This window comes from Varanus komodoensis, unplaced genomic scaffold (assembly GCF_004798865.1).
Source record: "Varanus komodoensis strain SLA01 unplaced genomic scaffold, ASM479886v1 scaffold2, whole genome shotgun sequence".
Lineage (NCBI taxonomy): Eukaryota > Metazoa > Chordata > Lepidosauria > Squamata > Varanidae > Varanus > Varanus komodoensis.
Genome location: NW_025335568.1, coordinates 59063206 through 59078696, shown reverse-complemented (window position 1 = coordinate 59078696; position 15491 = coordinate 59063206). Strand labels below are relative to the sequence as shown.

General features: G+C 41.0%; 1 protein-coding gene across 5 annotated transcripts in view; it reads left to right on the top strand.

Moving 5' to 3' along the window:
* KLHDC3 (kelch domain containing 3) overlaps positions 1-14657 on the top strand; it is a 58156-nt gene extending 43499 nt beyond the window's left edge. For all 5 annotated transcript variants that reach the window (XM_044429003.1, XM_044429005.1, XM_044429008.1 and 2 more), the window contains exons 9-11: positions 7678-7751; positions 7994-8072; positions 8396-14657. In XM_044429003.1, the coding sequence (XP_044284938.1) occupies positions 7678-7751; positions 7994-8072; positions 8396-8462 (220 nt within the window). In that variant the 3' untranslated portion in view covers positions 8463-14657. The remainder of the gene's footprint in view (positions 1-7677; positions 7752-7993; positions 8073-8395) is intronic.
* The last annotated feature ends 834 nt before the right edge of the window (positions 14658-15491 follow it).

Sequence of the window (15491 nt, the reverse complement as noted above, 5' to 3'; positions counted from 1 at the left end):
CACAATTAATCCTTTGAAGAATATACCTGTGAGCCTCAGTCCAGCAATCATGGTGTGATATTTTGTATACATGAAGATGGGTGGTAATAAGCATGCTGCTTTTCAGGCAGACACATGTGGGCCTTTAAAAGAAAAACTTATTTGATGTATCATCCAAGTCAGGAGAGGGGGCTTACACCTTTTCCAAACAAATCTTTAGGCAGCTAGGCCACCCATAGCAATGTCATGACTGCAGTTATCTTTACTGCTCCCTGCCTACCATAAAGAGGTGGTATGCTAGCCTATAGACCTGAGTCCAGAAGTGCAGATTGTTGTATGTTCCTTCATGTGCATGGATAAACAGCCACATAGTTATTCACATGTTCTTTATGGCAATGGAACATAATCACTGAGACCTGAGATGGGTTATACAGAGGATGTCTGCTGCTGCTTCCCTTCCAGCTAGAATTTCATACAGGGGAGGTATGGCAGGGAACAGTGAGGAAAAAGCTCAGCTGTGGTACCAGCAGGAGCAGCAACATTTCCTTGCATAAGCCCCTTGTTGTTCTTCACATCACATGTCACATGCAGCAGCCAGTAACACTTAACATAAGAACAGCCCTGCTGGATCAGACTGAAGTTCTGCATAGTCAAGGGTATTCTTCACATCTATGGAAGGCTCAACAGTAGAACATAAGAGCAACTTGCAGATCTGCATTTCACACAGCTGCCCTAATTGAGGTTTCCACATCTTGAGGAAAGCTGCATTTTCGAAGGAACAAAATTTTATGGTTTAAAGGGAAAAATGTGGACTGTACTGTGCAAATGAGGCAATAAAGGTACCCTTACTGCACTGTAAACAGTCTTTTCCATGGCAGTGATTTCAAAGCCTAGTTGAGTGGCAGAATTTCTTTTAGCCTATATAACAAACTTACATTTAATTGAAGTGTTATTAACTAGAGTTAGGCACTGAGATTTCAAACATTGGCAGTGGCCTCAACAGGAAGCAGGTCAACTGGAAGTGGTCAAGATATTTGCCAGCTGCTCAAAGCAAGGATGTTTGTGAGTGTAACAAAATCTTTTTAACTTTTAAAGACCATTTTAACTTTTTTCTGGTGTGAAATATGTTGATGGTGACTGTGTGTGATGCAAAAGTATGAGCTAAGCATGTAGAGTGATCCAAAGCTGGATTAATGACAAATTGCTTCCTTATCTGTTTACTTTGAAAGTTTCTAAGCATTTTAAGTAATAAGTTATTAAAACTGGGGAAGTCTGCTTAGCATAGAAAGAAGCAGACTGGAGACACTATTTAGAGAGAGCAGAGATGAAATTAGGCTACTCTGGAGCTAAATGAATACTCTTACAAGACCACTGAAAACTGTCTTACAAATTTAGTTTAGTGAAAGATACTGGCCCAATTTGCAATATCTTTCAAGGCATCCTAAGGATCCTAGCTTACTTAACAATAAGCCAGAGTTCCCTGGTTTGGATGGAACTCTAATGCAAATCAGGATATTTGCATGAAAGCGAGTACACAATTAGAGAAGGGGGGATGAAGAGGATTGCCTTAGTGCTTAATAATAGCTGCATAAGCTATGCTTTTAGAAGAATTGGTCCGTCGTCCAAATGTGTAAAAAGTACAAGAGTTGTTCATGTGATTACTGCTCTAGCTAAACAATAAAAATATGAGAGGATTGTTCAGGTGCTGAATAAATGACCCTCTTCCCTGCACATGTACATATGCATTCCCTTTCTCTCTTCTTCTGTCACACATGCATATGTGCATACACTTGCACACCAATGTTCCAGATCACTATATCATTAGAACATCATCTGCAAGAATGAGATGCACTGCAGATTCAGATTCTTCGACAGTGCAAAATAACCAAGCTGCAGCCTCTCCCTGCCCCCACTTCAGAAGCTTGATAAAGAAGCAGACCTCTGTCACAGACAACCCAATCTAGCTGTGCTAATGACTTCAGTTAATAGTCTTACTCACAACACACAACAGACATACCTTCTATATAGCACATTACAATTTGGATGTAGGAACGAGTTTTAAGTAAACCCATCTTTTAATTTTTTATTGTCCTTGTGGTTCTTCCTCACAATTACCCTGTTACTGTGGGATTCTCTTTTAACATAAAAAAGAGAATCAGAAAAATTGCTTTTGAAATTCCTAGTGAAATCATGCTAGTACTAGATTGGGGATGTTATTTCACAGTACGGGAGTAAAGGAAGAAAATAAGAAAAATGAGGAAAATTGTACCCTTCATATACATAAACCACATTAAGTATTGTATCCTTACATATTCATAGCTTAATGTGGTGAATCCATCAAATCCATGAGAAAACAACCAGGATGGCTATATATCACCATGGAATTTGTCATTGTAAAAACCAGCTGCTTTTCATAACGATAGGGCTAGTTTCAATTATAAAAGGCCCTTATTTGATGAGATAACATGTTACTGTGGGCATTTCCAAAAGAGGGAATTTCATAACCGTTTTAAGGACTTTTTGACACTACTTTGTATCATCTGCCTTCAACTGAATTGTCAGAATAAAGATGTACTAGAAGTACCCAATTTGTACTTAATTCAGGCAAAGAATGTTTATTATATACTATAGCTTCCCACATCTTTGGCTGGTATGATAGGGCTGCATTTACAGTGGCGAGTGAGGATAAGGGGGCCAAAAGTGGGGGAAGAACTGGGTTCACTTCCTCTGAACAGCTATCAGGTATGCTCTGGAGCTGTTTGGCTTGATAAGATGTTTTCCAGGAAGTCGTTGTAAATGAAGAGATTCCTGCATCTTGTATTGTCCTGAAAGCAGCGACAGGTCACCAGGAAATGGGGGCAGGGGCAAGGCAAGAGATAAAATTTCAGCACAGAGCAAGACTAAGCGAATATTTGTGTAAGAATAAGAGCCAGCTAGCTTCTGGTTCCATTATAAAAATGGAACAGGACACAGTAGATAGAGCCAAATTTCCTATGTATGCTTGCAGGAGCCCTTATCTCCCTGCTTTTACATAGCCTGTATTTCACATTTAGTTAGCAGCCTGCAGCTGAGAAATAATAATAAATTTCAAGAGAGATGAAGGTGATATGTCTGCCATGGTGTACCCACACATATTTGGTCAAATAGGTTTCACAGTTTTGAAGCAGTATTGCGAACTCCCACACTTTCCTATGAGAGACCATGATTGGTCCCAGTGGGGAACAATATGCCACTACTGTATCATCTTCAGCATGGGGGAGGTGGGGCTAGAGATAATCCCCCAGCCTCAGGCAATGTTTTAAACCTGTTTTCTGTTAGGAATACAGCAGGGGCAGGTAGGCGGCAGATCAGGGTTTCCTTACAGATTTCTAGGTGATCTGCAGAAAGTCAGTAAGGGTCCCTGTTTTCTAATAATTTAACCATAACAAGTAAAAATGAAGCAATCTCTGCCCTGACTATCTATGTTCCACAATTCCAAATCTGCCTATTCCTAGAGTATAATGAGTTGTCCAGTGAGCATGACGGTACTCTAACAGTTCATTTGCAGAAAACCAATCTGTGTACTTCATCTGCTGCAGGTGCCATACATAAATCTTATTTCACATGTCTCAAAAAGCTTTGCATCCTTTTTCAAGCATGGCTATACCTGTATAGAAACTCAACCAGGTGCCTCATTTAAAGCCAGGTTGAGTTTCTAGCAAACAAAGTAGCTCCTGTCCTGGAGGAGCTAATCCTCGATAGTTTTCTTGTCTCATCAACAAGAGATGATACAGCCTCATACTGCCACATTTGTTTTTTATGGTGACACTTAAAACAGAAAAGAAAATGGTCCAGGTAGTTTTAAAACTGACCTCCTTCAAGCATTCAATTAACTTCCCAATCAGTGAGAATGTGTGTGTGGGGCAGGGGGACTCCTTTGCCAAGATATTGATAGATTGGTTGTATTTCTATCCAACCTTTTAAATGCAGTGCCTTAGTAGTACTTCAACAAAGGAAGTATGTCCTGTATAATTTTGATGGATCCTGCTAGAAGAACTATATTGCTGTCTATTCGATCCTTCACAGCATTTGAATGTGATAGGCTGCTCTTAAGCTCCTCATTTCCTGATTTTGAGAGGCTTGGCTTGCTGTATATATAGTGCTGCCTTATGTGCATAAAGCATACAGTGGTTGCAGCCAAACAAAATTGATTTGGATTTATATGAATTTAATTTTCTGCTTTACTGTCTAGATAGGCCTGTAAGACTGCTGCCTTCTTTTTCAACATACCCTCCAACTAATTTAAGCTAAGCCAAAAAAAAAAAAAAAGTTAAGATAACCTTACAGGCAGCACAAACTGCTTAAGACAGGGAATGTGAAACAGTGCCTACTCACTAACTTGACTGGTTCCAGTGCCTGGATGATAAGACTAGGTACCCTAATCCCTTCATGGGAGCCATTCACCCTGATGTCTGGCTTTGTTTTTCAACAATCATTTTGGCCTTGAACTCTGATGCCTCTTAAGGGTTAAGAGTCTATAATACTGTAGACACTGCTCTTTTCTTCCTTGCAAAGATAAGGAATGCATTAGGGTTTCCTGCCTTGTGGATGTGAAATAAGATTAGATTATCCTGGCTGGGAAACTGCAACACTGGTGATGCTTGAAAGGGGTTTCTGTTGATCCCAGATAGACAGCACTCTTCTGCAACAGGTGCTTCTTGGTCATGGCAAAAGCAATAGGAAGTTAATAAAGTAGGTTTGGGATTGTCCCAGTCCATTCTCTTTTCATGGTAAGAATAAATAACACCAACTGATCTTCTGATTTCTGGTGAAAGAGTGAGAATTTCCCACTGGCACATGTCTCTTATTCAGGACCTTAAATTGCTAGCTTTTTAATGTAATCTGTCTGAATGGATTTGATACTAAAGTAAAATGTTAGTGTATAAGCTTATTAAATTATAATGCTAGGTTTCAAACCTGGAGTAAAATTCTGTCTCTGAAAGAATCTATCATACAGATCTAGGAATTACAGATTTAGAAATCAATAATAATAGCGTGAGGGTGAGGATAGGTAGTCAATCTATGTTAGAATCCTTGTAGCCTGGCTACCTTTGAATCTTGTATTCCAAACAAAGGAGGTGCAGGTGTACCTTTTTTGGCACCCCACTGTGCCTCTCACATATAAACAGTTGCTGCTTATTCACTTGCCTTCAGGTTGTGCTGTGTTTCTCAATTGTGGTTGGAAGATTGTGTTCTCTTTTTTCTGTTCACTTTTCCCCATCCTCTACTAATCTGTGAATTATTTAAGCCTTTATATTCATCCTGTAGTCTTGCTCATACATCTGATAGCCCCTACCACCCTTACCTTGTGCTGTGATTTTTACTTGATAGTTGTTGATGGGACAGGACCTGATTCTTTGGAGACGAATTCCCAAGGGTCCTGGAGGCTAAGTTCACACAACAACCTCCCCCCCACAATATGCCACAATGGGTTGCCTTTGCAAATGCCCATGATCAGCCCGATAGATGCTCAGGGTCATTATCCATAATGATCCATTCACTCCTACCCTTCTTCTCAGAGGATACCATGAGAAGGAAAGTGTCCTCTTTCTAACAGCCACAATTGCAAGCTGATTTCGGCTTGCCAGAGCTGTCAGAATCACAACAGGATCAACCTCCTACAGGGGTACTGTGGAGGGTGCTGTCAGCTGTACTTACCTGGCAGCTGCTTGTCAACAGAGACAAGGGATTTTTGCTGCTCTCCTCAAATGACTCATCGGTTGTTGGTGTTTACCCATGTTGGATTATATTGTCCAGGTTTGGATGACATAACCCACTGGAGGTGACAGTAACTCTAGAACAGCTCCTGGATTCTCAGGATGGATTGCTCGAAGAAAAACCACCCACCCTGAATGACTTGGGCTGTATTCATACAACATGACAACCAACCTGTGATAACAATTCATGATGGATTGTCATGTTGTCTGAAGGAGGCCAAACAGTGGATCCTCATTCCTAATTTTATTGGATTTACTTGAACATATACAGTAAACACTATAGAAATGGAAGCTAACAGATCTACTGGCTTCCAAAGAAGCCAGTGTAGCAATAGACTAGACGTCAGGGAACTGTTTGGTATTAAGAGCTGTCTAAAAGACAGGAATTAAAGCATATAAATATTTCAAGGCCCTATGCACTATACCCAGTGATTTTTGGGGGGGCACTTTTTTAATCATGAGGGGTACATGGGCCAAATGAATGTTTTGCTGCATATACTGAGCTCCAGTGCCCCAATAAAGTTGGAGCCATCTTGCAGCCTGGATGTCAGTTTGTTTATGTTTCCAAGAACTCTGGTGGGTGATCCATAGTTTAAACTTTGTCTCGCTGTTTCTGAGCCCTAACCTTACAGCAAGACAGCAAGGTGAGAAGCTGGCTGATGGATTCTTATTTATATGAAATGCTTTCCTCTTACTCTTAACATTATATTTGTTTAAAGTGTGTGGTTTGTACAATTCCTCTCTGTTCTTTAAAAAAAATCCCCAACAGGGAGGAACTCTTTCAACTTCAGAGAAATTAGACGTCACTGGTGCTGTGGAGTGATTTGATTCCAAGTCTAAATCTAATCCCACCCCACTCCCAAGTTGGCTGTCTGCTAAGGGTCTCTGTGACCTTCTGTGATAATGAAATCTCCAGATGGTGCCAGAACATCCGGCTTTGCCTGTTGTGAGGGCAGTGCAGGAAGCCTTGTTTGTTTGCTAGAGGTGGAGAGAGACTGGAGAAAACCAAGCAAGCAAATGGACAGACGTTTGTACAAACAGATCTGGGCCATGCACCAAAGTATCTTCTTTCATACATGCATGGGTTTCTCCTTTCTTAAACCACAGCTGAGGATCTTCTGTGCCTCTTTGCCCTTGTCTATTCTAGGCATTACTTTGTGTCCACTTAAGAATCCAGTATGCAGAGATTAATTTATTACACAATTATTCATAGTACTTAATTGAAAGACTTAATGCAGAGCTTTTGCCCTGAGGTAGGGACTCTTAAATAGCAGTCTTGGTGAAGAAAACAACAGAAGTCAAGTGTGGAATCCCTGTAAGTTTGGCTAGTGTAGAGTAACAGTCAATTAAATGTTAGTATGTAGTGGGCAAGGTGGTCAGTGGCTGGCTGGCTGGCTGGCTGGCTGGCTGGCTGGCTGGCTGGCTGGCTGGCTTTAACCACCCAATAGCCCAAAGGCTTTCTATATATTGCCTCTGATATTTGAGGCAGATGCTTCTTAATACCAGTTGCTGGGGAACACAAGTGGGAAGGTGTCATTGCATTCATGTCCTACTTAGGAACCTGCCATATCATCCCTGATAGTTAATGATTCTTTAGCCTAGACTGTCATGTTTTGCAGAAGTAATTCTGTTCTGTATGTGTTCAGGAACAGATAGGAATACATATAGAAGAGGCCAAGAAAATAATCCAGTTGGTTAAGAAAATAGATGATGACATCACATAGAACAAAGACAATAAATGGAATAGAATAGAGTACACAAAGTTGGCCTGTCTAGCAACAACTGCAGTGGTTAAAAAGAATCCATTGCTACAGGCATCTGCACTTTACTTAACTAACTTTAAATGCAGGAAAGCCTTTGAATTATTTCAAAATTGGTTATGAATCAAGCTTCATTTGAGGTGGGTGTCAATGACTGATGGACTCCTTTTTGATTCCTGCAGCCCATCCCCAGAGGAAGGCATAGGAGATGAATTTGACCTGATGGATCACTCCGACCTGTACATCTTAGACTTCAGTATGTGAGCATTTTCTCATCATGTCATGCTTCAGTAGGTGCTTTGCCTGGGTTGAATTTTCTTGGTTGTTTGGTTGGTTTTGTTTTGCTTTTAAAGAAATCAGGCTGCGTAGCTATAGTCCTGCTCTCTCCATGTCCTGGTGTAGAAGCCATCCACTGAGTCAGCTTGGCTTGCCTTTATTGTTCATCATAAACTCCTTTCTAGAGGTGCAATTTCTATCACATTGTTTCTTTTTCTTCAGGTCCCAGCTTAAAAACACTGTGTAAACTGGCAGTAATCCAGTACAATCTGGACCAGTCTTGCCTCCCTCATGACATAAGGTAAGCTATTTGTCCTCATGCAAAGATGTTCAGGGTCTTCATCCATCCAGCATTAAAAAACATTAGAAGCTGCCTTATCAAGTCATGCTACATGCTTGTGTAGCCCAATGTTCTCTTCTCTGCAACTGCTTTACAGGGTTTCTGCCTGGGATCTTTCCACTCATCCATTGCAGTAGCCTTCTAACTGGAGTCATGAAAGATTGCACTTGGAAACACATACTCTGCCACTGAGCTATGCTTTGTCAGTGTTTCAACAGCTGGAAAGCTGAAATAGCTGGTGCTTTTTTATACCTGTATTTCAGTTTTGTCCATTGTCTTTGCAGATGGGAACTCGCAGCAATGACAACAAACAGCAACATCAGCCGGCCAATCTTCTCCTCCCATGGATAGTCTGGTCTCCTGCTCTCCCTCCCAGCTGCCCTTGGTTCCCTTCCTTGCAGACCTCATCTACTGTCTCTCTCACTGTGCATGAATATTTAACCTATTCAGGAAAGGGGCATTCTTCACCAGCGCTAGGAGGGCTGTATTTGCCCATCCTGTGGTCACATCTGTCCCACTATAATTTTGCCAAGACCTTTGTCCAAAAGGCAGCATGCACACAAAACTGGACAGCGCACACTACAGAGAAGGAAGGCGGGTGTGTTTTTGCTCTCAGTATTGGAAGCTACGGTTTACATCCAATCTATTGCTGTAGCACAACTTGAATTAATAGGAATAAAAGAAACACAAATCTCAGGACTAACCGTGTAAGACCAGCAGTATGTGCTTCACATAATATCAAAGGCAAACAAAGCAAGGACTTGTCAAGGCTCAGCTTCTCTACATCTCCTGTCATTTTGAGTGCCTAGCCCTTCATGTTAACCCAAGGGCTAAACTGAGTGCCCTGTCTTAAGCCATTTTCTTTGCTCAGCTATGAGCACAGAAAAGCATGCCTGGTCTTTACACATTTTAGAGCTTGGCTGGGTTTGCCCTTCCCAGTAGGCATTGTGAGGAACTCTGTTTATGATACTCAAGCACTCATTACCTTTGCAGTACTATAGACTTCTGTGAGGTCAAAGTCTTATGGGGGGTGGGGGGGATAATGTTTGACCATTCAAGATCTTGTAAGACAAAATCAGAAAAAACAGAATTTTTTCTGTGCCTGTTGCAGGAGGGGTTAACACAAGCCTTCTGTCCAGTGTGATACACAAGCAGCAACTCTGATTTATAAATACCAGAAGGGGTGGGGGAACCAAACTGGTAGATTTGTGTCAGTGCTTTGTGTGCTGGAGGGTGAGTGGTGGACCTGTGCGGGGGTTGGGGTGCAGGATCTGGAAGCCATTGAAGCAAAATGGAAGAACTGATGTGATTTACTGGCTAAGGGCTTGAATTGGTAAGTCAAACTTTGCCCTGTCCATGGACCCCCTACTAGCCTTAGGCAACCCACTCTTTCTCAGCTTCACACCACTCTGAAATATAGGAGTAATACATTCCTGCTTCACAGGGATGTTGTAAAGATTACAACAAAGTGTTCTGAATATTCAAAGTGCTATATAAATGCTACATATTATTTATTAAATTGGGCTTCATCATAACTCTTATTAAACAAGGCTTTCAGCCACCCAAGATAACTGAAGTGCCTTAAATTTGCCTTACTATTCCATCAAGATATTTGACCCAATATCTTGGGTTACATTATTTGGGATGGGGAAAGAAGTGATATTTTTGCTTGCTGTATCACTCAAATACATTGCTTGCCTTGTGTTTTTGCATCTGCAAGAGCTCAGTGTCACTTCTTAAAACTAAAGCTTAGCATCTCAAGGTTTTAACAAAAATCCATGGACTGCAAAAAGCATTAGGGAGGAGGGGTGCTTGCATGCTCTTGCTTTTATTCCAAGGTTCATTTCATACACACAAAATCAGCCTACCAGTGTATTCTATCGGGTTATCTCTGATGCATGAAAGCAGTTGGTGTGATACACACAGCAGCACTGGAAAACCTAGTATAACTGGCAATGCAGTAAAGTTATGGATGTGTACAGATATTCACAACTATTTTGAGGGGAGTTCATGCTTGCATGTGTTAGTTACAAAACACAATATTATAGGAACAATAGTACAGAGGAAACAAATGAGATCCGAGGAGTTCTTGTGGACGTGCAGCCTTTTTCCTCAGTCTTTCCATCATGGCAAAGTCACACGATTCTAGTTCACATGTTCATAACAATGTATAACTAACCCTTCCTAGAAAGAGACACCACAGTGAGAACATCATTACTTGCCATCACATGATCTCAAATAGAATGCAGTTCACTTGTTCAGCTACCATTGATCAAATGTGTGAACTGCTCTTCAGACTAACTTTTATTACATATATTATAATAAAAAGGGCTGTCCCACCTCCAAGCCCTTATTTTTGAATTTTCCTTTGTAATTTGGATTTTCTTTGTGGATGGACTTTGGGTCAAATGGTTGTAGAGTGCTTGCCTCCTGACAGTTACTATTTTTAGTTCTCCCTCCCTCCCCACACATGCTTCCCTGGATCAGTTCTTGGCTACCTCACACAATTCCTGAAGAACTTTAGCAATTCCTTCTTAGATCATCTGGTTCTGGGAGAAGGTCTGATCTAGGGCGTACTGATTCAACAGCATTGATAAACAAGGCAACCCTGGTGTGCTTAACTGCCTCTGCTGAGTTAAGAAGAATGAGGTATTTTTGTTATAGATTCCTCTGCTCATCCCAGCATCATATTCTTGAGTTTGAGTGGCACGCTGGATATCTCTGGTTCAGTTTCAGGACCTTATCTGTGCTTCCCACCCCCATCCACAAAAGCAACTGTGATGAGCAGTTGGTTTTCCTGGTATTGCTTGCTTTTGAACTCACTTCCTGCCAACCACAAACAGCCAGAATTTATCTTTGTCTTATTTTTATCCAAGAGTGGTTTCTTTTGGTTGCAAATGGAAGCTAGAAGATAAGTGCAGTAAAACATTTGTGTTAAAACACTGACTACTTTTTAACAACTCAGATTAATTTCAGGTTTTCTTTCTGCCAATATGAATAAAAGTATGATTCAAATAATTATTTCTCAAACAGAGGCAATAGAACTCTCAGACCTACAACACCATGATTCTCTGTTCCAATGTGAGTATGATGCTATTTAACTAAGGTGATGTTTGTAGACAAACAGCTTCTTTTCCTTCAGATAGAAGACAGGTACTCTAGTTTCCCTTTAAAAGATTTTGATAGCTTGATGAGTCTTGTTTTGTGATTTTTTAAATATATATATATATATATATTTCTCAAGGTCTGTGTTTATACCTGTATGGACATTATGGACTGCTTATGGTGAGCTCCACTTTGGAGAGGATTGAAATTTCCATAGAAGCTTCAAGACTACAATTCCCAGCATTCTTAGGCGGAAAGCCATGGCAAGCGAAATGGTACAAAACAAATGGTTTTAACATGTAACATGACGTGTTATACATCCCATATAGCCTATATGGGATAGGATTTGGCATGTTTTGTGTGTCCATGCACATGTGTGCTGCACAAGGGTCAAAATCAGTTCTTCATTGCTATGTATCTTGATTGATAATAGAAGGCAGACTTGCTTTACGTGTCCTAGAAAAATGGTACTGGCAGCAGTGCTTGCTCACTGCTACAAGGGGTTGCAGGGGCCCCGACCTCTCCCAGCCACCTTGCTTGTCTTTGCCACTACTGCTTTCTTCAAGTGGTTATTGTACTTTACCCACTGGACTGATTGTACAAGCTCCTCATGAAGAGAACATTATTTTAATCAGTCCCTACCTTTCTCATTTTAGATGACAGCGTAGTATAGAATAACAGGGTTTCTCTTTCAAAATATGAATTTCTGCTGTAGATCCTGGCTCTAGGCTATATAAAAGTACATCTTCAGTATTTTTAAAAATAATTTTTTGGGAGGAGGAAGCACCCACTGCCTTCCCAGAAAACCTTTTCCAAACAAATAGGACAGCAATAATATAATCAGTATACAATCTAAGACTGTAAAACAGCATTGTAGAACCACAAGGGGAAATGTTACCAAAGTTTAAAAAGCAGCACAGCAACTCGCCACCCAAAACCCTGCCTCCCAATCAATGTTTTCCTCTGTTTCCTATAGTGCTTTAGTTGTGCAATTCTCCAGCCTCATTCAAAGGAATTTAGCTATGGTCTGGATGGTAATAATCAACTGATAATTAGCCTGTATTTTCTCAGTGCTATACCTGTCTTCTTTCTATCTGCAAAATGTTCTTGTAAGGAGAAAAGAATAGCCAAGTGGTGCCATTTTTCATCCAGCATGGGCCAGAAAATGTGGGAGGAGTTGTCTCTGGGGAAAGAGGATGCCATCTTCAGGATACCCCTCCTTTCTCCATCACTTGCTGCACGTGTCCAGTTGTTTTATGCCCTACAAAGCAAGGCTTTGCCCTCTTGCAAGGCTTTCCTCCATTTACAAAGGGAGAAATCCCATAGATTATAATGGCACTTCTGAGCAGGAGCTAAAAGTAAGGCTGCTGTCCTGCTGGTGCACAATTGATTATTTTAAATTCACATTTTCATTGTGCTGAAGTGAGGCACTCTGAAATTGAGCAAAAAATGTGTTTATATATATATTAAAGGTGACATTGAGGAAAAACTGGCAGCTTGTCCATTTCAATTGCTGCCTTCCTTTTTTTCTTTGAAAAATTGGAACTTTGGAAAATGGGCAGTGGCTAGTTGTAAAACTGATGCGAAACCACATTTACTCAGAATTAAGGTCACAATCCATTTCCCTGCAGTATAGCTTTTCCTCCCCACTTTTAAAGAAAAATCACACACAGTGCTAAATGATGCTGAAAAGTACCTGTTTCAAAAAAGGGAGGAAAAAGGCGTGTGGTGATCATGCAGAGCTGGAATAATAGATGACACAATAGCGCTCGCTGCTACATTGTGCTCAGTGTACAGACAGAACAGAGCGAGCTACACACCCCACCAATGTTAGACCCCTTCGGAGTGTGGACAGTCAGCTTTCGCTTGTGGCAAGGGAGGAATGATTAGCCGTGCTCTACTTCTTGAAACAGGGATGATATGTGCAAGGGTTGTGAGAGCCGTTGCTCCCTGTGGTGCATCCCTCCTGTTCGGTCTGTGCCAATTTTGTAATTGGAGTGAGTTTGGCAGATTTTTGAAAAAAATAGAAACCCCTGCAGAACTTGTTTACCAGCAGCAAAATGGGATGACCAGCAATCCTTTTCCACCCCCTGCCCCATTTATTTATAGATGTTTCCACATTTCCAGGTTTGTGGAGACTTACTGAGAAGGGCATCTGTTGGAAAAGAGTTAATGCAGCTGTGGAAAGCTCAACCTTGTATCCCTATTATTATTGATAGATCTGGGGCAGAACTGATCCTTTCAACCAAGTCTGAAGAAGTGGGGAAGCTTGTGCCCATTTGTACTGGATTAACGTTAATGATCTTTCAATCCCCCAAATCTATGTTTTTTTAAAAAAACTCCCCTAAAAATAATTGAGGGTTCTTTACACATTCTTTGCTGCTTTCTGACATACACCTGGCCCATGTCCTTGTATTTCCCCAGCCCACATGAAGAGGCACAGCTCTCTTAGGTGGGTAATTGATTCAGGACTGAGAGCTTAACAAGAATGTTGTTCCATTAAGATTCAAAGCCTTGGTGTACTGGGCTCCAGGCTGAAAGCAAGACTGCGGCAAATTATAATTCTGGAAAGTGAAGTGAAAGTACAATGCATTTTGTTGGTCTGATGTATCTTATGTCTAGTGCACATGCCTGTAAATTCATACACATGTGCACTAGGCAGTATGCAGTTTCACACACTGCCTTGATAAGGAGTATTTGGGAGCGTTGAATGCATACTGTTGAACTTTACAGAGTGTTGGGCTGTTTTGCTATGAGTGAGATCTATGCATGAAAGCCCCTTTCAGCTCAAGGACTGAATTCCATTTTGGAGAAACTCTTGGGGAGGCTGCATTCCAGTGGAGAGAGGGGCCAAAGCGGGGAATGGTGAGACAAAAGATCATAGCCAAGAATGACAGCATATTTTTTAGCTTAACACTCACTGCTAGCAATTAAGCCTTCAGAAAAGCATTTCAGCCTTTTAGAAGACTGAAAGGAAAGGTACATATGCTGGGACACCACCACATGTTTAGTAGCTTGGGGCGGGGTGGACAGAGAGGGTGCCTATCTGTGGAACATGGGCAGTCTGGATTGGAACCCTAAGCAGGCCAAATTTGGGTCCTGAGGTTCTGCATCACCAAAGCAGACCCACTGAAATAAATTGGAATTAATTTGGTCATCTCTAACTTGTCCCATTGAGTTCAATGGCTCTGTAAACATGACTGGATGCAACTGTATACGTTTAACCAAAAGAGCAATACATGTTTGGCTTTTAAATCGGAAGAGGATGGATTTTTGTAGGCAGAGTAGATGTGGAATAGTGAGGGGCTTAAGCAGTTAAGGAGTGTTACATGCAAGACCCTGTTTTCAGCTGTGGAATGTTGAAATTATGCAGCATTTCCACAACAAACTCTTCCTGTATGAAGCATCCCTTGCAGTGTCTATTAAACTCCTTCAAACCAACTTTATTTGACCATATGATCAGAAACTGTTTTTCTCATTTATTTAAAGCTTTGATAAACTGTTCAAATGGTGTATAAGAATTAAAACAATCTAAAAAGCAAATATATCATCAACAGGGCAATAACATTCATTGGAGCATAACATCCACCAACAATGAGAATAAATAATGATGACTATACATACTACAAAAAAAGTCAGAGAATGCCAGTGACCATATAGATAAAACCAATATAAAATCCAGTGACATTATTTAACAGGTAAAATGCTGGGTAAATTAAGAAGTTTTGACCTGATGCTGAAATACATAAAGAGTAAATGCCAGGCAGAGCTCCCTGGGGAACTGATTTCATAATTGAGGGGCCACAGCTGAAAAGGCCCTTCCCCTTGTGGCCACCTTCCTTCTTGGCTGCCAGGGAAGGACCTCTCTACATGATCTAAGGGTTGGGGTAGATGCATATGGGAAGAGACACTACTTTAGAGACACTATCCCTAAGCCATTTAGGGATTTATACATTATATACCTTCTCTAGTGCCATTTGTACAAGTGGGCTAGGTTTTGTTGATTGGCAGTGGAAGAAGAAATATGCCAAATGCAACACTTCCTTTTATATCAGCAAATGTTTTGTCTGCTGATGTAATCAGAGCTGTTGAGACTAAGCGTCACGATCTGAGGAACCACTGTTCTGTTTTGGACAGTTGCCTGCCTTGGTTTTTCTCAGCCTCTACACTGTCAGTTATGCTACATTAGCACCGTTCCGGTTATTTGCAACCAGCCACTTCAAGCAGGGAACTCCTTTGCCAAGGAAATTATATTTCTCTCTTCCAGATGCATTA